This window comes from Pseudochaenichthys georgianus, chromosome 8, assembly GCF_902827115.2.
Source record: "Pseudochaenichthys georgianus chromosome 8, fPseGeo1.2, whole genome shotgun sequence".
NCBI lineage: Eukaryota > Metazoa > Chordata > Actinopteri > Perciformes > Channichthyidae > Pseudochaenichthys > Pseudochaenichthys georgianus.
The window spans coordinates 28,235,350-28,261,917 of NC_047510.2; the positions used below are offsets into that span (position 1 = coordinate 28,235,350).

Below are 26,568 nucleotides of genomic sequence, written 5' to 3' on the forward strand. Positions count from 1 at the left end.
TACATGTGTATATATATACAGTTTAGTTTATGATTCAGCCTTGGGTAAGACTTTTATAGTCTATGGCAGGGGTCTCAAACTCAAGGCCCGGGGGCCAAATCCGGCCCGCGACTTCATTTTATGTGGCCCCGCAAGAGCTTGCAAAGAATATAATACGTTTATTATACGGTTAAATGCCACTTTACAGAAGCACGTTGCCCATAAACTACATGTCCCACAATGCATCTCGTTTTGTGACATGTGCACTGAAGAGACTTGCAATTATTTGCCCTGGACTTCTGCTTTCAGACGTAGTTAATTCCTAAGTTATTATCCTATCCGATAATAATCCAATTCAGAGGCAATAATGTAATACAATACATTATTTTCATATAGGCTATATATATATTATATATTTATACAGTTACAACCGGCCCTTTGAGTGCAACCTTTATGCGAATGTGGCCCGCGATGAAATTGAGTTTGACACCCCTGGTCTATGGCTATGATGCCCATAATGCTAAATGGGAGCAAATGTTAAAAGGGGACCCAATTATCCCAGTGGTGGCCGCCGGAGTCCGCCGCCGAAGCTAACCGGAGCCGTAGCTAGCCCTTTGCGGCTCCGTTAGCTTTGGCCAACGGCGGAGCCCGGCATTATAACTGGAGATCAAGGAATGCAGCGAAACGCGGAATTGGTTCGCCTGCAGCCCGCTATAGTATTAGCTAAAGAAATGATGTTGAACAAGGCTTATTAAGCTGAACATCGCCACAATTGTTCTGCTATGTATCGGTACTTATTTTATTTTCTTAACGTGTGAATGACAAGCATTAAGAATAACAACAAATAGCTATTTATCTTGCATATTGTCTTGTTTGATTATGAATGTAACGCTTATATAGTGGAACTACACTGTTTTATCAAAACCAAAGTGCCACGCAGTAACTTGGTAGGCATGTATTTCAGCAGGAAATGTGCAACCCAGATTACATTTACCAACACAGACTATATAGAAATATTTGTAAAAGTTGTTCATGCGCTATTAAGTGAATATGGCATTAACCCTCCTGTTGTCTTTGGGTCGGTTTTCATGTATTTTTGAATAAAGGTTTCCTTTAGGTGATCCAGACAGGCTGGACCAGTGGGTGCTGAACATCCGGAGGAATACATGGACCCCCAACGTTTCTTCTCGCCTGTGCAGTGCACACTTTGAGAGTCATCCCTTCAGCATGGACTCCTGGGTACAGATCCTTTTTTAAAATAATAATAACTTGGTTCCATTTGTGAGTGTAAATTGTTGTTACGAATTAAATACATGTTATACATCATACAATGCTAAATAATTGTTATGGCACAGCTTGCACATCAGTGATAAGTAATGTTCTTTTGATTAAAGGCCAAATTAAGATTTTGCCAGTTAAGTATAGAAACCGATTTGTTTGCAAACCATCACATTTCTCTTCAATGTATGCAAAGACTCTTTATCATAGATAGAGAATTGCCATTTCCCCCACATACTCTATGTTAAAAACAGATGAATTATATTACCTTTTTTTACATTATTTTAATAGCAACATTCATTCATCTGTTGTCATCTTATAATTTATTTATCTTAACAGCTATCACTGTAAAAAAAAAAATGATTTAATTTCATTTTACTATACAATATTTAGCTCGGGACAGACGATTTGCATTGCCATTCCTACACTGTAGCCTATGTGCTATGACATAAATCCTTTGAATCTGAATCTTGGAAACACGTAATTGTTGAATAGATTAACTGCATAGTTAACATGTTGGCCCTCTATTGTCTTTTATAATGCACTCTTACAGTTAAAACAACATTATTCAAAAGAAAGTTGAATACCTCAAAAAGTTATTTTATGTGTTTTTGTTTATTATTTTTATTAGGGAAGGAGATGCCTGAAAAACACTGCAGTGCCCACCATTTTGTATTTCACCAAAGATGAACAGCCTGGAAGTAGAAGCAGGTGAGTAGCAATGACGAGGTAAGTGACACTCCTAGTTCGACTGTTAACAGCAAGGAGGGTTGCAGATGGAGAATAAACCCATAACATGGTTGTGAAAGAATACCAAAGCTGAGGCTGGACGGTGATTGATTGTTGGTGTGCCATGTGTTCTTCTGTAATGTATTGTCCATATTGTGGGACTGGTGGGTGTTTTGGGAGGTTTTGCGGTTCCTGTGGCAGCAACATTGAATGTTTGGCTCCCTTTCTCGAAGATGGTAAGCTCCTCCTTAAAAGTCAAGAATTTCACCAGTACAGTGATAATGTCTTATTTGTATATGATTTGTTGCCATTTTAATATATGCTATACACATATTATTGTCAGTCATGGCAATTTCAACATGATTTAGAACTACTATTTAAAAAAAAATGCCAACAAGTAAAAAAAATCAGGTGAAATACCAAAGTTGACCAATTATGTGCTCCTTCATGTGCTGAGGGTTGAGCCTTCTGATGCGTTTATGTACAAATACAGGCATTAAAAGGGTACCTTTTTGTTCGCTACCTCTAGATTGATATGTACTTTTATCCTTAGCAATTCTGTAAGTATCCCAATATTTTGTCCTTTGCCTGTTTATTTCTCTTATTTGTTGCTCCTCATGTCTGGAATTGTTCACGCATTGAACATACTGAAAACATACACTTATGCATCAAACAGTTCATGTATTTTCCTCATTACTGATACATTTTCATTTTTTTCTTAATAGGTTTTTTGTTATTAAGTTTCATTCCTAATGACACTGTCTTTTCCCTTCAGTCACAGAATCTAATGAAGGAATCGAGGCAGGCCTCATCCACAAGTACTTCACGGAGGGACACGCTTATGAAGTGATACTTGATTTTCTAGAAAAAAAACACAACATTTTTCTTAGTCTGAGGACCTTAAAGAGGAGGCTACAGAACGCTGGCTTAACAAGAAGGACAGACTACACTCCCATTGGCACTGTACACCAAACTGTTGCACATGAACTGAGAGGCTCGGGTCGGCTGTTGGGTTACAGAGCTATGTGGCAGACATTGCAACAAAAGTATCACCTGACAGTAAAAAGGGAGGATGTTAGACAGATGATTTCCAGACTGGATCCATCTGGTGTTCAACTTCGTACCAGGCGAAGGTTTGTCCGAAGAGGATACGTCACAGCAGGACCAAACCAAGTGTGGCACGCTGATGGATATGATAAACTTAAACCCTTTGGTATTGCCATCAGTGGCTGCATCGACGGCTTTTCAAGGAAAGTTATGTGGCTCAGAAGTGGCAGCACTAACAACGATCCGGGCATCATTGCGCAGTATTACCTGCAGTGTGTATCGGAGTTTGGACTACTTCCAGCCCGCCTTCGCACTGACTGTGGAACTGAAAATGGCACTATGGCAGCCATTAACTGCACATTACGATCTCAACACACAGATGATTTTGCAGGAGCCCTCAGTCACATGTATGGTACCTCAACTGCAAACCAGCGCATCGAGAGTTGGTGGTCTTTCTTCAGAAAGCAAAGGTATAGCCTTTTAAGGTCAGGTCCAAGAATGTGTGTGTGTGTGTGTGTGTGTGTGTGTGTGTGTGTGTGTGTGTGTGTGTGTGTGTGTGTGTGTGTGTGTGTGTGTGTGTGTGTGTGTGTGTGTGTGTGTGTGTGTGTGTGTGTGTGTGTGTGTGTGTGTGTGTGTGTGTGTGTGTGTGTGTAGTACAGAGGTGCCCAAATACTTTAAATCTATCTGGATGAAACAAATTGTGAAATTACATTAGAGCTATACACTAACATTTTCCCAAGGGAGTTTATGTGCTCCCAAATGAAATAATTTAGGAGCGCACCAAGAAATGTACAACATTTCTAGAAATATTGTGACTTTTTACTTGACGTTGTCTTTTTTTTCATGAAATACAAAAGTTTTGAATTCCACCATTAGGACTCAGTTCTGGATCGAGCTCTTCAGTGACCTTAGAGAGAGGCACCTCTTCAATGGGAGCCATGAGCACAAGTGTCTGCTGCGATATGTGTTTTTGGGCATCATACAAAAAGACCTCGATGAGTACAGACAGCTGTGGAACCACCACACCATCCGGCCTGTTCGCCTGTCTCAGTGTCCATCAGGCAAACCTGATGCCATGTACCACCTGCCTCACAGGTTTGTATTGAAATTGTTTGGTAATATTACTTTAAAATATATCTGACTTCATATCATCTGGTGTATCAGCCCAATATGACAAGTTTGTCACTTGATAAATAACGTGATTCATTTAGTCTGAAAACTCATTATTTAAAAATGATTTCAAGTCTTAAACGACTAAAAATGGATTCCAACACAAAACCTAAATCACAAAATGTCCAAAGCTATTCTGTCGATTTATCTTACTCAATTCCAAAAAGTACCTTGTGTTAGAAAGTGAGTAGAATGACCATATGTGACTGAAAGAGCTGCTGTCAACCTGACATTAACTTCTCAAGTCAAAGCTCTTTGTTTAGGAATTAATTAACGAAGAACTGACTCAATGGAGTCTTAGTTATAATGCTTATCTAGCATGTTTGGGGGGTTAAATGATCCATTTGTAATCACTTGACTCATTATGTTTCAATGTATGACTGGTCTTAGGTTTGGCGGAAGGGAGTGTGGATTTCCAGTGTCCTGGGAAGCCCTACACCACTTTGATGGCATCATGCAAGCATCATCTCAGTACAATTTGTGTGGTGATGAGAATCTGGAGATGCATTTTGTGGACTTGCAAAGAAGGAGTGGGTTGGCTCCACCAGGGAACTGGACAGCTGCTGTTCAGAATTACATTTCCATGAAAAACATGTCTGGAGTGTAGAACACATTGCCCCACCAGACCCCCAGAACTTTTTGTGTGTACAAGTTGATGAATCAACAATAACATTCATTGCATCAGTCACATATGCTACTAAATCTTGTGAACCAGCTACAGCCGTGTCATCTTTGTAGCGAGTGTGTAACATATATGCTATACGTAGAAAAACAAGTCCTTACGTTAAAATGAAACACTTTTAAACCATTTAATGAAGAGTCATTCAGCTTTACTCTTTCACAAAGTCCATGTAAAAACATGATAACATGGCCAAAACAAAATTGGCACATTTGCACAAGGTGCCTTTTGCAGTCTTTATTTACTGTTTATGTAAAACATCTTAACACATGTTCTGAACTCTTGATTTAACCACGGTCTACCTTACCTACCTAACGAGAATACAATAACAATACAAATGTGTGGTGTTGTTCACATGTTAGATATGAAATAGGACAAATCTGCCATGAAAAATACTCACATCTCTCTTACATCACAACATTAAAACAATGGACTGTGTACTGTGTGTGGCAACATTAACTTTAACACAAGTTATTTAATTGTTTAAATGCACCCAAAGCCGGGGGAATTATTAATGCCAAAGTTCATGTTGGCTTTGAAGGCACCATAAGTGTCCAAAAGAGGAAGCTTTAAAATGTTGGCACAGGTATTTGCCATTGGGAATGTTGACGTTGTAGAACATAGGAACTGAAGGCGTGGCAGAGGACTCATACCAGCAGGAGGCACACATGGCACACCTGTAGCGAACATTAACACCTCCTCCAAGGTCACTGAGCTGTCATTTTCTAAAAAGTAGAGAACATTGGAATCAATTGACAGTAAATACTATCTACATCAACACCGGAACTTTTTATAATCTGTGTGTATACAAATCAGACAAGAGCAAATTGACTAACCTTCACAATCGAGAAGATAGTCTGCCCAGTAACTCATAGCGTTCTCTTCCTGAGCCCTTCTGTTGCTTCCCTGTTGACTAAATTCAGGCTGGAACAGATTTTCCATCTCTGCAGCAGACAGCTTCACATCGGCATGACAGAGAGCAGGGGTCAGGACCGTCGGATGCTGCTGCAGAGCTGTCAGAAACTGCAAACTTTCAAGTCCAGCCTTGAATCTAAAATACAATTAAAAGATGCATGCAAAGATACATGTGCATCATGTAGAAGTAAGTAAGCAAGAAACTGGGACAACAGCAACACGTTTTTCATAATTATTTTAGCAATAACAATGAAATACAAAAACCTACCTTTCGATTGCAGTGTTGTTCCTGTGGATTATGTACCACTTCAGGTAATCCTCTACAATCGTTTTTTTTTCTTCACATGACCTGACATGTCTGAAGCACCCAGCAGTCTGCAACATGGCACTGTTCCGTATCATTAAGTCCTGAAGGATCTCCACTGAGGGTGAATTCTGAATCTAAAAGAAGAGATAACAGAGTCCCATACATTTCAAAATATGACACGTAATTATAAAAAATGGTAATGCCAGAAGTATATCTTGAAAGAATGGTTTAAGTGGACAAAACTCTCTCTTTACCTATTCTAGAATGTCACACCCTTCTCATACCTCTTGTAGGACTCTCCCTATCTCCTCATCTGTAATGTCTCCAACAGATGCCTTGAAACTGCTCTGCCCTGAGATGTAGCTGACCAGATCCTCTGACAGAAAATTAGGACCAGGTCCACCATGCACAATGGACACCGCAATCATCTTCCCTGCTAAATAATACTCATCCTCTCTGATAGCTGTCCAAGATAATGCAGAATAAAGAAATATTAAATCAGTTTCCACATTTGAAAACACTGCAAGGTTGAAATATGGGTTCTTTTAAAACATTATACACAAAACAGAACCTGTTGAATTGTAGACCAGGTAGCGGCTCTCCACAGGTCCATCAAATATGGGCCGTTTGTTCAGCTCTTTCATGAGAAGGGAGAGGAATTCTCTCTTGGGGCCACCTGTATCGAGACCTTCCTCAAACCTCCCTTCATCGTCAGAGAATTTCACCAGGATGTCTTTCTTTTCTGAGAATGTTGCCCTTTTGAATCCTCTGACTGCTCCATCCCAGATGTTCGAGCGACAGATGTTAAATCTGCTGACAGCTCGATGGTCAATCTCTAGGGCCAGGTTTGCAGTTATCTCAGAAAGTGATTGCTGGTCCACCCTGTCATCAGATACATTATGACCATGTGAAATGGTACACCATAGCACACATTTTTGATCAGGAAAAATAACAACCACAGTTGAAGTAAGGGTAACTTTTCTCTTACTTTGTATCCTCTGGAATGTCATGACTGCACTCAACACTGTCTGAGTCATCCTTATCCTCTATCACAATGGGCGCATACAGCTGAGTATATTTGCTGAGAAATTGACATACACAAGTTTACATTGTTGATGTTTTCATATAAAACATACTTGAATTGTAGAAAGGAAAGTATAATACCTATAGCACGCAGTTTCCAGCACACCTCCTGATGTTCCTGGGCCCTCTTGTGAGTCAGAAAATAAGACCTGAATCACAAACCATAACAGGGATAGGACAGGTAAGTTGAAGTATTTTAAATCATGGCTGTCAGAGGGCTGATTTAGAAAGAAAAGACTATTCTAATGTACACAAACGTGGATCTCTGGGTCAGTGTGACACATTATTTCATGTAGTTTAAGACATTAATTGAGTGACAATATTTTCAGACAAGGCTAAATGTGAACAATAGACAATGTTTAAGAGCCACAATTACCGGAGCTGCTGAATCAGTGCCTGACTCTCCATCTGCAGGTTCCCATATCTGGAAGTAAAAAACAATATATCAGTGTGACACTTCAAATTTGACAGAACTAGAGCTTAACACATTTGAACATAAATATTGAATTATATTATTCTGACTGATAGTGTATGTGATTTGCGAGAGGGGCAATGATCCTTCTTACATTATCACTTTCAGTGAAAAACATACAAATTATTATGGTGTGATTTTGCAGCGATCTGCACTAAATAAAGTTGTTTTCTTAAGTTTGTAAAATATGTGTAGGCCAGGACGCTGCAACAATTACCGCAATTTAAAAATGCTATTTTGGGACATGTTTCATCGTAAAAATATGCCGTCTATGTGAAATCTAGAAACATTTTCACTTCCAGATAGAATTTACAATATAAGCGATCTAAGATACAACAAATGTAGTACTCACTAATGTATCAGCTGCATTGAATTCTGCAGAAGTTGGACTCATGATGATCACCTCTGAATCCGATGAGTTGGATTCAGAGCTGGTTTCCTGAGCTGTGAAATACAAGAACAGGTATAAGAGGATTTTAGACTACTCAGAACAACAGAGTGCTTTCCTTGACAAACAAATACATTAAAAAAGCTCTTCTTGGTTGGCAATTCATTTCACAATTACTTACAAGATGTAAAGAAATCTTCAGCTGTACAAATGTACAGTGTGATACGTTGGTAGGCCTTCCCCACTACCTCTTTGTACTCGTTTAGAGTGAAGGGTACTTCTGTTCCTGGTATATTGGTTATCTTTGTACCGTCAGGGTAGAGCAGTACGTAGGGACCGCCATGTAAATTTCTGTCGAAGGTCTTCATTTTTTGCTCAGCAGCTCTCTGCAATTCGTCCGCATCCGACTCTGGTCGTATCAAAAGGGGAAGTACTGTTCCTCTTACAGTCTTCAGTACACCATCTTTCAGCCTCATAAGGCCTACTGAAATCTACAGAGAAACAATGAAATAGGCGAATGTTCAACTAGTTCAGTGACACTATAAATACATGACAGAATGGACTGTCGGCAAATTATTAGTATATCTCAGCAAAAAAAATTTACCTTCACAACCTTCAGGTTGTCTTTTGATGGTGTTTTTTTTTCTTAAAACCTGCTCGTCTCTCCTCCTCTTTTACACTCCGGAATGTCCGAAATAACTCCAGTGTGTTTTTTCCTGTAGCCTCTGCTTGAAATAAGAGTCCAATCAATCGTCAATGACAAAGAACAGAGAGACATACAGTGTTCTCACCCATACTCATAATATAGTGTACATTGCCTAAGCCTAATTCAAAAAATAAAAAAATAAAAATTACCTCCACTTGTGCCTGTTTTATCAACATCACACAGGAATTTGATGTCCTTGCCACATGAACAGCAAAAGGCTGATTTAGAAGCCTGCTGCTGCTGTCCACAAAAAGGACAATACATTATGACCTGCAACAAATCAAATAAAATCATTAGGTTGCTTTGCGCTTCAATTGCATGAACATCTATCTATCTATATATCTATAAATCAAGACATGTCTGTGTGTGTGTGTGTCTGTCTGTCTGTCTGTCTGTCTGTCTGTGGCTCGCATATCTCTCTGACTGTTTGTCAGATCGACCTAAGCTTTCGGATATGGCTTGCGGATTGCACGATGATGTGCATCCTTCATTTAGAATTTTTTGGGATTAATTTTCCCTAAACCTTTATTTTTTGACGAATCTACTCGCTCCGATCGGGTACGCGAGCAGCAATTATGGGAGCCAAACAATCGGTCCGCTTAGTACGGGCACAAGCTCTGAACGGCCATGCCCCGAACGGGCACTGCACTAGTTTTTAAATAACACTAACACATTTGGAAAGACTAATCAGTACTACTTTCAACGCTGGCTTAATACAAAGAATATCCCAACATGGATTGCAAGTGTGTCTTAATCACGACATTCCCCACTGACAAGGGCAAGACAAGCCTCAGGCAGTTAAACACGCAAGAATACTGTGTGTTTGTGTGTGTGTGTGTGTGTGTGTGTGTGTGTGTGTGTGTGTGTGTGTGTGTGTGTGTGTGTGTGTGTGTGTGTGTGTGTGTGTGTGTGTGTGTGTGTGTGTGTGTGTGTGTGTGTGTGTGTGTGTGTGTGTGTGTGTGTGTGTGTGTGTGTGTAGTCTAGATTTAAAACGGTTCAAGCTGCACGGATAAATCGAGCAGAATCAAACAGTTTTCACAGACAAGCAAACAACTTGAAAATAGCTTTCTGCAGTTTTGATCAAAGCTATGTTCTACTAACATTATACACTACACACATAATCTGCTCCCACACACAAAATAACGTCATTTAAAGTCATAAATACGGCAGCGACAGATATTATCTACATCCTGTGTAACTTTAACATTATAAACTTACCGATGAGATGTTTCCTGGAGATCCCCCAGCCTTCTTCTTCTCTCGCATAAAAAACAGCATGTGCATCAGCAATAATAGTCCCCGGTAATTCACTTCCGTTGTGGCTTTTTTATTTGCATCGCGGCGTTTTTATTTGCGCGGCGTTTCTGTTTCTTTTTATTTGCAGCGTTCTTTTATTTGCAGCACCCTGGCCTCTCAGGGCCACCGTACATATGTGGCAGCACTGTTCAATGTTTCTTGAAAACATTACCCACTGTAGTATGTGACGTGTGAATAAACTCCAACTCTGTATCAACAACACTGTTGTGTAACTTCAGTTAAATACTTAAGATACAGTGTGCGAAAAAGTACACGTCCCACCGTCCGGGACGTGTTATTTACAATATCGGACAAGTAGATCTTTCAATTGACTTGTCCGGCGGACAAGTGACGTTTTTCGCCCCGATTTATTGACAAATTATTGATACATTCAGTTTACAAAAGGCAGAACTCATTCGCAAATTGTCCGTGTCCGCCATTGTTCGTTTATAAATGTTAGTTTCGGTTCTGCTTGTCGATTCCTAAGGAAATGCATCTCGCCGCTTTCTGTACAGTTAGACGGGGGCGGGGCGGGAAGTGTAGCACCGTGGCAGGGTTGGGAAGCAAAACTCGGTTCCGAGTAGGAACAAATAACAATTGTCCGGTACCGGGATTAATAAGAGTTGTGAGGACAGGAGGCCGAGCCCCGCGGACTGCAGCTCTCTCTATGCTCCGTATCAGCTGATCGCTGCATGGTGCAGCTCAGCGTCTCTCTCTCTCTCTTTCTACACACAGCGGATCTGCTGCCCGTTAACAGCCTCATCTTTGTCAAACGTTCTTATGTTCTCTCTCTAACACGTAATGAAGGTTATTAAGCGTTTTAGCTCCTGTGTTGTTAATATTGACCACCATTTCCTTTATGAAGTGAAGCAGCCTCCCTGTCTGTGTCCTCGCGCTGTCCTCACATCCCCGGACCCCCAGGCTCGGAGGAGCACAGGGATGTCAGTATTGTTTATGAAGCAGGGTATAGAAAGTACATTATTGAAATGCTATTTATACTATTTATTAACTTTTACAAACAGTGAGTAGCTGGGCAGCTGCAGCATGTGTATTGCAGGACATGTGTAAGCGTGCAAGTGTCTTTGAGTTGTAGAAAAGCGCTAGGCCTATAGGCTATAAATATAATAATAATAATAATAATAACTTTATTTGTATAGCACCTTTCATACAGGGGATTGCAGTTCAAAGTGCTTTACATCAGTAAAAAACAAGACATAAAATCAGTGTAAAACAAGCAGCAAGAGCAAAGCATAAAGTGGGATAAAATAATTAAAAATAAAAACATGGGGAATAAAACAGAGAAATAGTGCAATGTCAATCACAGAGAATAGTGCAGTATAATAGTGTAAAATCAGTCAAATGCTTTGGTAAAGATAGGTTTTAAGCTGCCTTTTAAAAATGCCTAATGTATTGGCTTCCCTAATATTGTTGGGTAACATGTTCCACAGTTTTGGGGCGTAGTTTACAAAGGCTGCATCACCGATCTTCTTTTATGACTCTTTCTGGTGACCTCTAATAGACCTGCATCTGATGATCGCAGTGTTCTGGCAGGTGTGTAGTTCATTAGAGAGTCAGCAATGTAGCTGGGTCCTTGTCCATTTTTAGAGCCTTGTATATGAGGAGAAGTACCTTAAAATCAATTCTAAAAGTTACAGGAAGCCAGTGTAGAGTAGCTAAGACAGGACTAACGTGTTCCCTCCTTTTGGTATTAGTCAGTAGTCTAGCTGCAGAGTTTTGAATGAGCTGGAGTCTTTGTACATTCTCAAACTGCACCACTTAGAACTAACTAAACAATGCAGAGATTATTTTTATATAATTGTATTCAATAACCGTAAGAAATTCAACAGTATGAAGTGATTTGTAAATAGGAATACAGATTTGACTTAATGTTTTCATAAATATATTTTTCTCCCAGTTTGTCATGGGACTGATTTACCCTCTCAAAGAACCGGAATCGAGAACCGAAAATAACCAGAATCGAAAAGCAGAACCGGAATCGTTAAAATCCAAACGATACCCAACCCTATGTGTGATGCAGTAAAATGTTACCGCTCACTTACGTTAGCGGTGTTGTAAAAACTGTGGGAAAATGTAAAAAATACGATGAGGAAGAAGATTCCAGTGGCCCCAATTTTTGTCAATTCTGGACAAGTGAAAAATGTATTCGGACAAGTAAATTGCCAAACTCACTTGTCCATGGACAAGTACTCTCTAAAAACTTTTTCTCACACTGACTTAAGATAAGATAAGATAAGATAAGATGAACCTTTATTAATCCCCGAGGGGAAATTCAGTTGTACAAAAGCAGCAACAGGGTAAGCGTGAAAAATAGTACAGCAAAGATTCACACAGATCAATAAAATCTAAAATCTAAAATAAATAACATAAAATCAAGAAAATAATGATAATAATAATAAAAGACTATAAAAATAGGAGATATAAAAATAAGAGTAAAATAACTGTCAGCATATATACATATTTCATCATCATCTAAGTTATAAAGTGCATAACAAGTTAAAGTGACAAGTTTAACATGGGTTGTGAAAACAGTATATATTTATGACCAGTGATTTAATTTGATTTCTTTTTCATCATTAACCCCTTGTTGTGCAGCCTGATGGCTACAGGCACAAAGGACTGTCCGAGGCGTTTGGTGCGTTTGGCACTTGTATGTGTGTAGATTAGAAAGAGGTAAAATAAAGGATCTGCAGTATTTTATGGAGTATTAAAGGTCAGTTTTATACAAGTAGTGTGTATTTACCTGGTAGTCGGCTGTCAGTAATGGCTACGCCTCTCTATTTGGACTGGTAGATCTCGGCAGACTGGCAACTTTAAAAGTAGCTCTCGGTTAAAAAATGGTTGGGCACCTCTGCTTTAGATCATTTTTTTCACTCCTATACAGATATTCTGACTAGACTATCTATATAGATCTGCTGGATTTGTCCTACTAAAATATCCTCTAATTTCAAATTTGAGGAAAGTTTTACTGTTTTGAATTTAGAAAAAAAAGTTTAATCTTACTTAAAATTATCCACACAACGGATCAGTATGAACAGCTGCTTTGTTTTCATCTATATAGTCCTTTTCCCCCCTAATGTAATCACTTAAACCGACACGGTTATTAAGCACAATTTGTCTTTCAATGTCAACTATTCTCCCTAAACCATTAAAAACACATCTGTTCTCATTGTCATCAGCGCTTCCTCGTTTGTCTTCTCTCTTGAATTTAAGCTGCCAGAGATGTAGTATTTTTAACGACACAGTGAAGCAGCACTTGGACAAAACGTGTATTTTTTAAATCTGTCACATCAGGGTGTTACAGAAATCAAAAGCTTCCACGGTGTTCATATTTCATTTCCTGTGATGGAGGCGAAACACGTTTTTCTTGACAGTTATGGGAATTCTCCATAGGTTGAATTTGCATGTTTAATTTGTGGAGCTGTGAGTGAAGCAGCAGAGTTTGACGTAGAGGTGCAGCTCGTAAAGGAAGATCACAGGACTGCCATCGCTTCGAGCAGAAACAGATCAGTTATCTTAGGCTCCGGGCCAGAGGGAGCGAGAACCGCTGCACTAAAGAAAAGTTGTTTTTCGGCAATTATTTAGATAAGTCATGATCAAGTCAAGTTTTTACAAGACATCTATTTACTTAGTTGTGTTTAGTCCACTTTCTCTTTGTACTTCACACACCTTATGAGCCTGGTTGAGGTTTTAACTCTCATCTACACCATTTAAAAGCTAATCAAGTCAAGGCTTATTTATATAGCTCAATACCACAAATTAGCATCAAGGGGCTTAACAAAAACCTTCTATCCTTTCCTTTTTTTTCTAAGGTGAATCAGGCAGTTGAATGTCCGTTACCGCAATGTGTATTCAACATTTCTGGTTTAGTGAGTTCTAAATGCCAACAAGTTCCCATGATGTTGTCACCGTGGGATAAACTGTTGCTTATTGTTCAACGCAGACAGGATCTAGTTTTGCATGTCAAGTATTCCTGGGAGTGGCAGACGTGCCGCGCCCGAAGACTAACCCTCTAGATGCGGAGGGACATGATCTCCATTGAGCTTGACAGGACATCATGTTAGTATCACTGTAAAACAAGCCGCGAGATACTCATCACGTCACGTTTGCTTCTGAGGCCTGGCATCTGAGAATATCCTAGCATTCATTAGGGAACTGAATATACAGGGTTGATTAATGAGAGCAGATAGATGTGAAGGGATATCAGGGTTGACAATAGGCAGGGTAAACTTGAATGTTGTCAAAGCATTTCATGTATTCATTGCTATCGGGATGTTAAGAGCATTCCATGGAATATGACAAAAAGTGTTTCTGAAGTGAATTAAATACCCCACCTTTAATGAAAGCATATGATTTCAATTGAAAAACAGACCCAGGAGTTCCCTTCATTGATCAGTGTGGAAAACAGTTTATTTTGATTAATATATGTTGATTTCAGCCATGATAAAAGCTTCAATGTAATAGAAACATCCAAGACCAAAGCAAACCATTTCTAAAACAGAAAAGGCACCGCTGCAACACGGATATTTGGAGGGGAAAAAAAGTCTGCAAATCTTTATTTTTAACCATTAACGGAGCGTCCACACTACAGCTTAAAAAAAACTTGGAGCTGGGCGTGTCTGTCGCTTGGGGATTTTATTCAAGCAACGCGACCAACAACCAATCACATGAATCTCCCGCCCCCGACATACAAAGCAAAAACCCCCGGGGATTTTATGCGAGCAATATATATATAAACTCCCCAAACAGGCGAAAACCTACCAGTTTCCCCCACTGTCTCTGCCACCTCCCTCCATGCCTGGTTCCTCCGGTTTGTATCCCGGTAGGTGAAGAGGGTCTGGTCATACAAAACCGGGTGATTTGCTACGGCGATAATTAGTTTCTCCTCCAATTTTTTTGGAAATATAGAAATGAACGGCGGGATATCTCTCCCAGCTTAGACGCGGTTTGATTGGCTACGGCTTCAGCTGTCAGATTTTCCGAAACGGAATTTGATTGGCCATCTCCGGCGTCAGAAGTTGAACAATGTTCAATTTCTGACGCCGGAGACGGACCGCTATGCTACCCACAATTCAGTTCGGCGAAAAAGCGAGGCAACGTGACGTCACCCCATTCAAAGTGAATGGGCAGATTGAAGCTGTCGACGCTGTAGTGTGGACGGGCCGTAAGACAAATCTGGCCAAAGCTGAACTGCTGGGTCCTGATTTTAACAAAACAAATATACACACAAAACAACACACCACAAACATTTGGCATCATAATGTTTGTTATAACCATCAGTGCTTCTACAGCTCAGGGAGGCCAGGCATGGGGAACTTTCCGGCGAAGGCCTCCACCTCGGCTTTGATTTCTGAAACTCTCTGCTGGAACTTCTCTCCCTGCCACAGCGCTGTGATGAACTCCTTCAGAGGGGCTTCGGGGTCCAGACTCCCCTGAATCTCCAGGGTCAGCTCGATGCCTGCAGTAGGAGGAGGGAGGACTTTCAGATGCTGACTTGATGAATGTGAAATCAGTATTTATTTTTTTTTTTTTGGTGGATGGCTCCGAATACTTTGTCTGACAAAAACCTCCCTTTTCCTGAGCTTCAGAGAAACAGCAAATGAGAACTGGGAGTAGGTGTTCCCTTACACAAAACACCTCAAGTTTTCTTATTCATTAAGGTCGCATTCACACCAGCCTTGTATAGTCCGGTTGAATCGAACCCTGGTGCGTTTAGCCGCTTGGTGCGGTTCGTTTGGGTCGGTGTGAACGCAGTCCGAGACCTCTGAAGTGAACTAAACAACCGGACTCTGGTCCGCTAAAAGAGGTGGTCTCGGAACGCTTGCTAGTGAACTCCGGAGCGGTTCATCTCTGGTGTGAACGCAGTCCGCACCAAAACATAGGAAGCGTTGTATTTACGTGTCACAAGAACGCGGATGTCTTCAAAATCGTTAGCGAAAGAGTGAAGCAGAATGAAGTGTTGAACAGTGTCGTGTAAATTATAAACAACTATCAAACTAAAAACTATACATAAAAGTCAGAGCCACCTGTCGTCGGTGAAACGCCCTCCTTACTGCAGAACGTCTCATTATATGTGTTATAATGTTTTTTATCGCACGTTGTCTGATTATATAATCATATATTGCTCGTTGCTAGAGTCTGTTGATCTCCAGATTAACAGCAGCATGAAAATAACCTGCCGATGCTCCATGGCGGAGGCTCCGGTAGAAATTGCTGGGATTTGCGTTTTTACCCCCTTAATGTCCCGTGTGAACACGGACCTTCTGAAAAATGAAACAATGTAACAAAAAAACTGTGGTCTGGTGCGCACCAGAGAAGCGGACTATTAGGTGTGAATGCGACCCAAGACTTTACTTTCTCTTAAACTGAGGGACTTACTCATTACATTAATGCACACAATATCAGTTGTTTTTTTATACTGCACATATTTTTATTCCCTTCTATTTCTATGTAAATACTGCTATATTTTACTATATATTTGTAATGTTATTATAGTTTTCTTAAAATAGTTCTCCATCTGTGTTTTAGATTTTTGTTTTACTTTTATGTACGCACCACGACATCAAGTCAAATTCCTCGTACGTGTCAAACTACCTGGTGATAAACCTGTTTCTGATTCTGATTAAAAGTGTTGCAAATAATCCCTAATAAATAAAACATTAAAAGCATTTAATGCATGGTAAGCAGTTCTACCATTTTGTTGCCCTGACTAGTGCTTGTGATACCCGGCATTGTCACAAAGTGGGTCTCCGGATAGTAATAGAAAAGCAAAAGAAAAGGAGATTACCTCTGTGAATGAAGTCGGCCACCTTCTTGAAGTCTTCCTGCATCATGCCCCTGGAGGTCAGAGCTGGAGAGCCGAACCTCAAGCCACTCGGGCGCAGAGCATTCGTATCCCCTGAACAAACACATGACAACATGAAGAGTTGCTAACCAAGGAAAAACATTTATACAAGTATTTCATAATGGTTACATCTCATGCCTCATTCAATAAACAAAGGCTTATTTTGCTTTCCTCACACCAGGGACAAACAAAGCTGCATGTATTATATCATCAGTGCTAAAAAAACACACACTACCTGGACAGGTTTTCTTATTACAGGAGATGGCACAGGCCTCCAGAACGTTCTCTGCTCGTCCTCCATCGGTTCCCTTAGTGCGCAGGTCCAGCAGGATCAGATGGTTGTCAGAGCCGCCTACACAGGAAGAGGAAAAGAGGCTATTAACTGTAGGTCTTAGTGACATGTCCGTAAACACATTAATGCAGGATATTTCAACATTATACCCAGCATTACACTATACTAATAGACAATTGCAATAAATGAAGCTCAGCGCAAGTTCAACCAGGAAGACCGTCTTTACTGATTCATTTACTATTTCTATGTTACTACTCTCTCTCCTCTCAATAAATGATCGGGGCGTCACTCCCCAGCTTAACCAATCACTTCGCTCTATTCTCACAAGCCTATCATAGCGCTCCGCTAACCCTTTTAAATCTGCTCTCCCCCCTTCTGACAGCTGTCATTTCAGCTGACTCGATGCAACCCTCCTCACCCCCTTTTTCACCTCCCGTCCCTCTGAATCCAGGGTCAAGCTAAGCCCCTCCCCTTCAGACCGACCCCAACTATCCATTCACCACCACCAGGGTCAAGCTAAGCCACTCCCCTTCAGACCGACCCCAACTATCCATTCACCACCACCAGGGTCAAGCTAAGCCACTCCCCTTCAGACCGACCCCAACTATCCATTCACCACCACCAGGGTCAAGCTAAGCCCCTCCTCTTCAGACCGACCCCAACTATCCATTCACCACCACCAGTGTCTAGACCCCGGGGGATTTCATCGGATCGGTTCTCCCCTCCCGAAAGATACTTCCTGCACAACGGGGCCTAATCGCCAAAACTCCATTACATTAATTTGTGTATTCCTGGCAATAAATATGTGTTCTTACATCAAAACCGTCTCTCCTGATTGAAGTGTTATAGATTTAGATCAGTATAAACAGTTTGCCTTTAAAGGTTCTTTCAACAGAAAAAACACAAGATCACTTAGTACTTTAGTTTAAAAACAACAACGGTGACTAACACAAATCTAAAGTTCATATCCAGTGTTTCCCCTACCATTGTCTTGGAGGGGCGCTGCGCCCCGCCAACGGAGCCCCGCGCCCCCCCTCAAATTCAAGGTGTTTTTTTTTTTAAATATATATATAGCACCAAATTGCAACTAATCTATATCTACTGTCACTTTTCACATTGATCATACGCTCTTTTATTAAATAAACTAAACGCTTTCATTTTAAGTTGTGAGTGTAGAGTTTTTGACCCTAAGAAACTCTGATGCATTAATCAATAACAATAATCCACAGCTCCTCGCTCTGCTCCAGAGGATTTAAAAAAAAAAATATCCCAATGGTGAAGATGGAGGCGGCACTCACCTGTGACGATCTTGTAGCCGTGGTCAATGAGGCCGCTGGATAGAGATTTGCAGTTAACAAGAACCTGCACCTGGTAGGCCTTGAACTCTGGGGTCATGGCTTGTTTGAGAGCCACTGCAATACCTGCCAGGGACAAATGTTACCTAAATGAGATCCTGACATACTTGAATAACAGTTGAAGTGAAACTGAGAGGATAAAGTCCAAAGAGAGGAACATGAAGAGGTCTACCTGCGATAGCGTGGTTGTGCGGTCCTCCCTGCAGCCCATTAAACACAGCCTGATTGATCAAAGACTCCAAGTTGTACAGAGTCTCCTTCCCCTTGGCATCCACACTGCGAACTCCTGGAGGAGCGAAACAGAAAAAATGTGTGTGAAGACAAAATGGAAAGCTAGAGAAATAGTAACAAAACAGAAAGCTGTATTGATGACCAGACTAAAAAAGCAATCGATCCTCGTTGTAGGAGCCAAACTGCTGTGGCTCAGAGCGGCTGTATTCAATGGGAATATAGCTGCACGCCACACTCGTATTCAATGTCTACCTTTCCTGAAGAAGATTAGTCCGGCGCGGCAGCCTCGCAGCGTCTTGTGTGTCGTCGTGGTAATAATGTCACAGTACTCGAAGGGGGAGGGCACCACTCCTGCAGCCACCAGTCCACCGATATGAGCCATGTCTCCCATCAGGTACGCTCCATTCTCATTAGCGATCAGCCTCAGGCGTTCGTAGTCCAGGTTGCGGGAATAGCAGCTGGTTCCTGGAGGGGAAGACGACACAGGAGGTGAGAAAAACTTTTGGATATTGACACCTGATTTGTTTTAATGTGTGAAAGTAAAATAGTTATAGCAGACGTACCGGCGATGATGAGTCTGGGGTGGAAGAGCTTGGCGTTTTCTTGCAGTCTGTCGTAGTCAATGTAGCCAGTATCTGGATTCACCTGAAAACATCATATCAAATCAAAAACATCAAAACAGCTTAACATGAAATACGGAACATAAGCACAACACGGCAATATTTTAAATAAGGTTGTACTTTGGTCATAAGCCCATCTTTGTTCAACTAGCTTTCAGATTTTGACCACATTTATTAAGGATTTTTACTGATTGAATTATATTCATTTAAGAAACACAGAAATGAATCGAAACACAAAAATATGAAAAACGGTTGTCATCAGATAATATTGCATCCCCCACTCATACTTGCAAAATAAACAAACATTTTAATCTTGTTTTCTCGCTACTTAACAACTTGTCTATTTTCTGTTGAAGGACAATTCACTGTTGTTAGTAAATATAAGTGACAATTGCAAATAACTTATTTTGTGTCGTTTCATTATTTGCTTTAAAAACTACAAAGGATTTGGTTTCGAGTTTGTTTGTTTTCTGTCAAATTGTCAGCATTTTGTTATCACTGCTCTCACGAGGAGCCCGATGCCATGTGCACATACTTGCAGTAATGAGGAATAATCTTGTTTAACTTGGTGCAGAACTCCATAATCGAAAACTAACTAAAATTGTATCAGAAAGGGACTTTTTAGGACTAGAAAAACAAAACTCAAAAACTAATGTGCCTCCTCAACACAAGGCAAATCAAAGTGTTTTACAAAAATCACTTTTCATACCTGCTCAAAGAGAACATTGTGCTCAATTCTTATCTAACAAAGTATTATTTGGTGTACGCTCTAATAGATACCGTAACCAAAGTTCTTTATACACCACTCTGTAGGACTTCCTGTATGGCTGTGAATTTAAAAACATGCGATTGTACCTTGTACGGCATGGACTCAAAGAAGATGGACGTTGCGGATATTTTCTTCTTCTCAGTCATGAAGCCGTGTGTCATGTGACCTCCATCGGGAAGGTCCAGCCCCATGATCCTGCCGTGAGGCTCCACAACGGCCGTGTAGACGGCAAAGTTAGCGGGTGAACCTGACAGGGAAGCAAAGACAAAGGTATGACAACTAGAAAAAGCAAGTAGTAAAGAGGAGACAGTTGAAAGATTTAAAGGCCCCCTATTATACTGTTTTTCATCAATATATTATAGGTCTCAGATATATACAAAACATGTCTCTGAAGTGTTTGGCTCCAAACACCAAACAGGTCATTGCAGCATTACCCATAATCCCCTCTGTTTCAGCCCTGTTTCCAAAGTGCTGATTCTCTGTCTGTTACTTCAGATGAAAATAAGGAGCCCCTCCCCACGCCCCTCTGAGAGACATTTGGTTACAAAGAACACAATGGTGCTCTAGGAGGAGATTCAGGTGATAAGGTGGGGGGGGGGTTACCTTGGTTGCTGATTGGCTAAACATTGTTATGACATCATAAAGTGGCCAAAATCTGATCAGCTCATTTTCAGACAGGATAAAAAGTGAGAGAATCTTTTTTCATGAAACTTTCAGAATCTCTTTACACAGAGAGGACACATGTTTATGTAGTGGATTTTGCATAATAGGTGACCTTACATTTTGTTTGGTGCTATATATAATTAACTATTTGGTACCTGAGTAAGGCTGCACGTTGACGCCCCATTTCTCTGAGTCCAGACCATACGTCTCCAGCGATCTCTTCTGACAGAGTTTCTCCAGCTCATAAAAATAGTACCTGAACACATCATAACGATTGTTACTGCTATGCTAGTTTGATATTAAACAACATCTTGAAGGCTGTAATCACATTGGGATTTCATAAATAGTTTGTCAATTGTTGTACTTCTCTCCGGGATATCCTTTAGTGTATTTGTTGTGCATGCAGGAACCCAGAGCCTCTAAAACGGCTCTGCTGGTGTAGTTCTCCGCCGCTATGAGCTCCAGCCCGTACGTCTGCCTGTGCTTCTCTTTTTTTATGATGGAGAACACCTAAACCAAAAATATACACAAATACTGTTTGTTTATGGAACGATAACAACTCATCAAACAAAAAATTCTTAAGAAATTCTTAAATGTGAAAATAATGATCATTCTTGTCAGTTCAGGTTCAGAAATGTTGCAATGTCCAAACGCCTACAAAAAACGCCAAGGTTTTTTTTTTTTTTTTAAAGGAAATTATTACTGTTAACTTCGCCATAAAATGTTATCTTGAACTCCATTCCATTCCATTACATGTTACATGTTACTTGTTACTTTTATCCAAAGCGACTTACGTACTCAATACTGTGGACAATCCCCACAGGAGCAATTTGGGGTGAAGTGTCTTGCCCAGGGACACAACGACATGCTGACTGCAGTGGGGTTTGAACCTGTGACCAACTGATCCCCATACTTGGGCTCTATCCACTGCACCACACGCCTCCCATTGAAATCCATTGAAAACAAACCTCAGAGTCGTTGACGGACAGAGGATCCAGCATCATCTGGTTGTGTGAATCCCATGTTTCTTTGCTCACACTGAGGCCCTTAGTCAAAGACATGGTTTCTCTGTTTCACTGGTCACTCGGAGAGGAAATCTGAAGAGGAAGACAATGCTTTGTTTAGAGATCAAATATGAATCATAAAATCAGGTTTATTGCCAAGTAGGTTTACAACTACAATGAACTGGCTTTGGTGTACAATGGGCCATACACAGGGTTGGGTTGTAACGGAATACATGTAACGGCGTTACGTAATCAGAATACAAAAATCAAGTAACTGTATTCAGCTCGCGTTACATTTGAAAAACGAGTAATCTGATTACAGTTACTTTCGTAAACCTGAAGTGAATACATTTTGGATTACTTATTGGAATTATTGGTGGAAAGATTTCCTCACAACATTTAATATTCATTACTAAAGGTACAGCGGAATCATCACAGCGCACAAAACCTATTACCGCCGCAGATGGGCCAAAAAAGCGTTTGAAAAAAAATCGCGGGTCCGCTCGCTCTGAAACAATAACAACGAAACATGGAGGAACACAAGTCTGCGTTTAAATCGCGTGTGTGTATATAGAGGTGTGTGTGGTTAAAACACATCAGCCTGCGGTCGCTCTTTAGCCTTACTAATGATTATTTCTGAAGGTAAACACAGTGAAGGCGGTGCGAAAGGCGGTGCGAGCTCGTCTTCTCAGAGGCTGAGTTAACCCTCCCGCTGCCTCCTGGCGCTGCAGAGATGTCATGAAGTGAAGCAGGTTTTCCTTCTATAAAACAGCTGCGGGCAGCAGATACCGTGAGAGTCACAGACATGAATTCATAGATCAAGGCAGACTGGTGCACACACTCTCCTCTCCTGTTTTGCCAATCCGGTGCTTAAACAAATATAGCTCTACACCCCTGGCCGAAATGTCCTTAAAATGAAGTCCGAGTTCGACATTTTAATTCATGTCCTGCCAACACTGGCAGGACAGAAGGCGACACGCCCTTTCTAAGCCGTGTCCCTCACTCTCTCCTCACATCCCAAGCTGCATCCCCAACAAGTGTATTATGTTGTTAAATCGTTTCAGATGTGATGTTTCAGTTGTGCTCTTGATAAGCCATTAAAACAGTAAAAACACGTTCAGTTTCCTTTTGCTTTTTGTGTCTCCTGTTCACCAAAACATACCCATTTTAGATGGAAAAAGAAAGTAATCCAAAAGTAATCTAAAAGTAATCTGATTACGTTACTTTTTAAAGACACGTAACTGTACACTGTAACTCAGCTGGATCCCTGACGTCACTCACTCTGACCAGACACTCCGTACATAGTGTGTCAGAGGAAAAAGGAACATCCCTCCTATAAGAGGGGAAAAGGGCCGCTCTCCGCGTGCCGAGAGGCAGGAGAGAGGCGCACAGCTGGTTCCCTGACGTCACTCACTCCGACAGGACACCCAGTACAGGGTGTGTCAGAGAGGATAAATAAAAATGAATACATGAACAGGGGGAAGACCAAGATGCAGCAGTGCAAATATCTTCCACTGACATTCCTCCGTGCAAAGCCGTGGAGGAGGAATTCCTCTGGTGGAGTGCGCATTAATGTTCTCCGGGGGCTCCACCCCAGAGGAGACATATGCCTGCGACACAGCCTCACACAGCCAGTGTGACAGCCGTTGTGCAGACAGAGGTTGCCCGATCGAGCGCTCTCTATAGTGCACAAACAGGCGCTGAGAACGGCGCCAGGCCGCCGTGCGCGCCACATAGCAAGACAGCACGCGCACCGGACAGAGGAGATGAGACGTGGCTTCTTCCTCTGACCTATAAGGAGGGGGGAATAAGCCAGCCAGGGTAGGGGTGGGCGATATGACGATATATATCGTCGTGACGATATTAGGTCTTCACGATATGCTTTTTCAGAGATATCGTATCTATCGTGATAAAAAATATATATATATATTGTAGTGGAAAATTTTATTATTATCATCCTTATTATTATCCTTATTATATCTTTCATATGTTTAAACCAAATGCTTCTTATTTCCTCTTGTTGTGCTTTTACCATTATTATTCTATTATATTCTCTTATGAGTTTCCCAGTCTCTGCAAGGCCACAGCTGTTTCAGCAGACTGGGAGACTCATACACAGTCAGACACATCACGAACTTCCCTGCTCTGAGAACCGTTATGCTATCTACTCAAGGCCACTGGGTGTCTCATAACAATCTCCCCGTGTGAACAGGGGAGTTATAGTATTCCCACTCTTTCCTTATATAATCTCTGCTTTTCATTGTCCTGCGCACTCTCGCGCAGACTATCTTATACTCTGTGCGACTTGTGACATTATTCAATCATTATATCGTGTATTTGAAGCTTCAAATAAATAACCAAAAGACAGCTTTTCTCGATTCACCATTTATTTGTTATGATCATTTGACTTGTACTCTCCAGCTGTGTTGGGCCCTAGATTTCCATAACAATATATATATATATATATAAAAAAAAAAACTGATGTGAAAGACATGCTCTAAAGCTGTCTAGTCAGGATTCAGACAGTATTGCACTTCATTTATTGTCTTGGTTGATTCTGTTGGCTTATATTTTATTTTATTTGCGTGCATATGAAACGCTAACCATTCCCATTGAGATCATTAAAACTGTCATTTGAACGGCGATCAAGCCTGAAGCCACAGAGACGGACACGATCCCCTGTCCGGCTAGGGTTAGGGTTAGCCAACACACTCTCACTCCATAATCGTCCAGGAGCGACGTTTGGTCGGTGTCCGTGGCGTGCAGTTGTGACGCTCCTAGGCTCCTTCAGCGTCATAAAGGGACGCAAATAGCTTTCAACTGATTGCAATGTATTCCCATCTGCGTCGGGATTTGACGCTCATGGAAGCACGGCATTCGTTTGTGTCGGCTGTCCTTAAAAGGCAATGTGAGCGTCCATTCCCATTGGATAACAGATAATTGTACACCCGGAAGTAAGTATTCCTCTTACTGTCGATTGATTTTACAGTGATATCTGCACTACTCATCGACTAAAAAACACCAGATTATCCTTGTTAATTACACAACATTGATTGGTTTAAATTGTGTGCAATGCTTTTTTTGATGTTTATTGATGTTCACTGCTAGTGCTACCTCAGAAAGTTCATTTTTATACTGAGAAACTGTGCCTGAAGCCATATCAAAATGTTGAATTGTTCATTCAGGGATTCATTTCAGAAATAAAACCAGCTTGAAATGCTATTTTGGTCTGTTACTCCTTTTTGTTTTAGTTTCTGTTACCTTGTAGGTGCTTGTACTGTTAAGTAACTTGAAAAATAACTAGGGATGCACGATAATTATCGGCCCGATATTAGAAATTATGACGTCATCCCGATAAACCCGATACCAGTATTAATAGCCCCGATAATATACAATATATTTTTTGGGTAAAAAAAAAGAAAGAAATACTGCGGTGTGGGTGGATTGGGATGAGGGGCGCTTGTTTTTCACTCGGCTCCTCCCGTTTTGCCAGTACTGTGGTATTAGTGGTTTAGGAAGAGGGGAGTTCTTCACAAATCCAGCGCTCCCTAATACTTCGAACCTGATCAGTCACCTGAAACATCGCCATGATGGTGTGTTAAAAGCGTACGAAGACAATAATACAATACAAAGTGTGTGTGTGTGTGTGTGTGTGTGTGTGTGTGTGTGTGTGTGTGTGTGTGTGTGTGTGTGTGTGTGTGTGTGTGTGTGTGTGTGTGTGTGTGTGTGTGTGTGTGTGTGTGTGTGTAGTTGTGGCGAAATGTCGCTCCTCTGCTGCGCTAACGGATATAAGGAGCTGTTTAAATCAACACACTCTCACTCCCTAAGCGTCCAATAGCGACGTTTGGTCAGTGTCCGTGGCGTCCAATTGTGACGCTCCTAGGCTCCTTCAGCGTCATAAAGGGACGCAAATAGCTTTCAACTGATTGCAATGTATTCCCATCTGCGTCGGGATTTGACGCTCATGGAAGCACGGCATTCGTTTATGTCGGCTGCCCTTAAAGGTAATGTGAGCGTCCATTCCCAGGAGTAAAGGATGGCAGAACACTACCCAGAATCCCCAGCTATCGTTTGGACTACACCATGTGCTCTTGACAAACCCCGTGATAGTCCTCAAGCTCTGTGATTGGAGAGTGTGCTCCGAGGGTTAAGCAGATTCTCGAACAGCACTTGAAATGGGATGGAACCACGGCAGACTGTCCAAAACTGGATTTGAACGGGTCCACCGCGTCCCCCCTCCCCCACCCCGTCCCCAGAACTACACATGCTGGCTATTCTGTTTCGCAACATGTTCTCTATGGCACGTCTCTACTGGGAGTTGTAGTTTTAAAATACGTTTTCGTATTTCCCATAATAAGAAGTTGCCAGTATTAAACTGTGTACATCCCTGGAGGTTTAGGGGACAGGAAACACTCACATTTAAAACATATAATTAATAAATGGGTGAAAATTGCTTGTGCCCAATATTGGCAGTATTAATATATATACCCACACGCCAGCTAAGGTCAGAAGAGCTTTATTTAACAGCTGGTCTTATGTGTGTGACCCCTGTGATAACATTACATTACATTAATTGATAAGCCTGAAACATGCACTTGTCAAGGTTCAGAGGCACATTTTGCAAATATGGCAGTAGCCATCGATCAGCTTAAGATAAGATATACTTTATTGATCCCAAGTTGGAACATTTGCGTTACATCAGCATGTGTTAAACAGTTAAATA

At 41.1% G+C, this 26,568-nt stretch overlaps 3 protein-coding genes across 6 annotated transcripts in view; 1 reads left to right on the forward strand and 2 right to left on the reverse strand.

Annotated features, from left to right (window-relative positions):
- The first annotated feature begins 1,978 nt into the window (after window positions 1-1,978).
- LOC117451727 (uncharacterized) lies at window positions 1,979-4,810 on the forward strand. Its single transcript, XM_034090113.1, has 4 exons — window positions 1,979-1,986; window positions 3,213-3,503; window positions 3,910-4,128; window positions 4,594-4,810. Exons 1-4 carry the CDS (start codon window positions 1,979-1,981, stop codon window positions 4,808-4,810), a joined length of 735 nt encoding a protein of 244 aa, XP_033946004.1.
- A 284-nt stretch (window positions 4,811-5,094) lies between these two features.
- LOC117451646 (uncharacterized) lies at window positions 5,095-8,685 on the reverse strand. Its single transcript, XM_071204202.1, has 10 exons — window positions 8,652-8,685; window positions 8,229-8,538; window positions 8,012-8,103; window positions 7,564-7,611; window positions 7,269-7,336; window positions 7,093-7,185; window positions 6,676-6,986; window positions 6,066-6,238; window positions 5,719-5,933; window positions 5,095-5,607 (listed from the first exon to the last, which is right to left on the reverse strand). The coding sequence occupies exons 2-8, from the start codon at window positions 8,521-8,523 to the stop codon at window positions 6,138-6,140; spliced, it is 1,008 nt and encodes a 335-aa protein (XP_071060303.1). The 5' UTR covers window positions 8,524-8,538; window positions 8,652-8,685; the 3' UTR covers window positions 5,095-5,607; window positions 5,719-5,933; window positions 6,066-6,137.
- A 5,698-nt stretch (window positions 8,686-14,383) lies between these two features.
- LOC117451278 (serine hydroxymethyltransferase, cytosolic-like) overlaps window positions 14,384-26,568 on the reverse strand; it is a 66,052-nt gene continuing 53,867 nt past the window's right edge. For 3 of the 4 annotated variants that reach the window (XM_071204084.1, XM_034089496.2, XM_071204083.1), the window contains exons 2-12: window positions 21,810-21,938; window positions 21,206-21,351; window positions 20,997-21,097; window positions 20,265-20,425; window positions 19,353-19,434; window positions 19,042-19,254; window positions 18,731-18,844; window positions 18,502-18,624; window positions 17,147-17,263; window positions 16,855-16,965; window positions 14,384-15,525 (exon numbers count right to left, since the gene is read on the reverse strand). In XM_071204084.1, the coding sequence (XP_071060185.1) occupies window positions 15,353-15,525; window positions 16,855-16,965; window positions 17,147-17,263; window positions 18,502-18,624; window positions 18,731-18,844; window positions 19,042-19,254; window positions 19,353-19,434; window positions 20,265-20,425; window positions 20,997-21,097; window positions 21,206-21,351; window positions 21,810-21,902 (1,434 nt within the window). In that variant the 5' untranslated portion in view covers window positions 21,903-21,938 and the 3' untranslated portion in view covers window positions 14,384-15,352. Of the gene's footprint in view, window positions 15,526-16,854; window positions 16,966-17,146; window positions 17,264-18,501; window positions 18,625-18,730; window positions 18,845-19,041; window positions 19,255-19,352; window positions 19,435-20,264; window positions 20,426-20,612; window positions 20,674-20,996; window positions 21,098-21,205; window positions 21,352-21,809; window positions 21,939-26,568 lie in introns of those variants that run through there. The other variant, XM_071204085.1, reaches the window with a different exon arrangement.

Coding starts and splice junctions, on each gene's coding strand:
- LOC117451646 (XM_071204202.1), bottom strand. CDS start 8,523: ATGAGGCTGAAAGATGGTGTACTGAAGACTGTAAGAGGAACAGTACTT. Junction 7,612..8,011: donor TCAATGCAGCTGATACATTA/GTGAGTACTACA, acceptor TTTTACTTCCAG/ATATGGGAACCTGCAGATGG. Junction 7,337..7,563: donor GCACTGATTCAGCAGCTCCG/GTAATTGTGGCT, acceptor TTTGTGATTCAG/GTCTTATTTTCTGACTCACA.
- LOC117451727 (XM_034090113.1), top strand. Junction 3,504..3,909: donor TCTTTCTTCAGAAAGCAAAG/GTATAGCCTTTT, acceptor TTCCACCATTAG/GACTCAGTTCTGGATCGAGC. Junction 4,129..4,593: donor ATGTACCACCTGCCTCACAG/GTTTGTATTGAA, acceptor GACTGGTCTTAG/GTTTGGCGGAAGGGAGTGTG.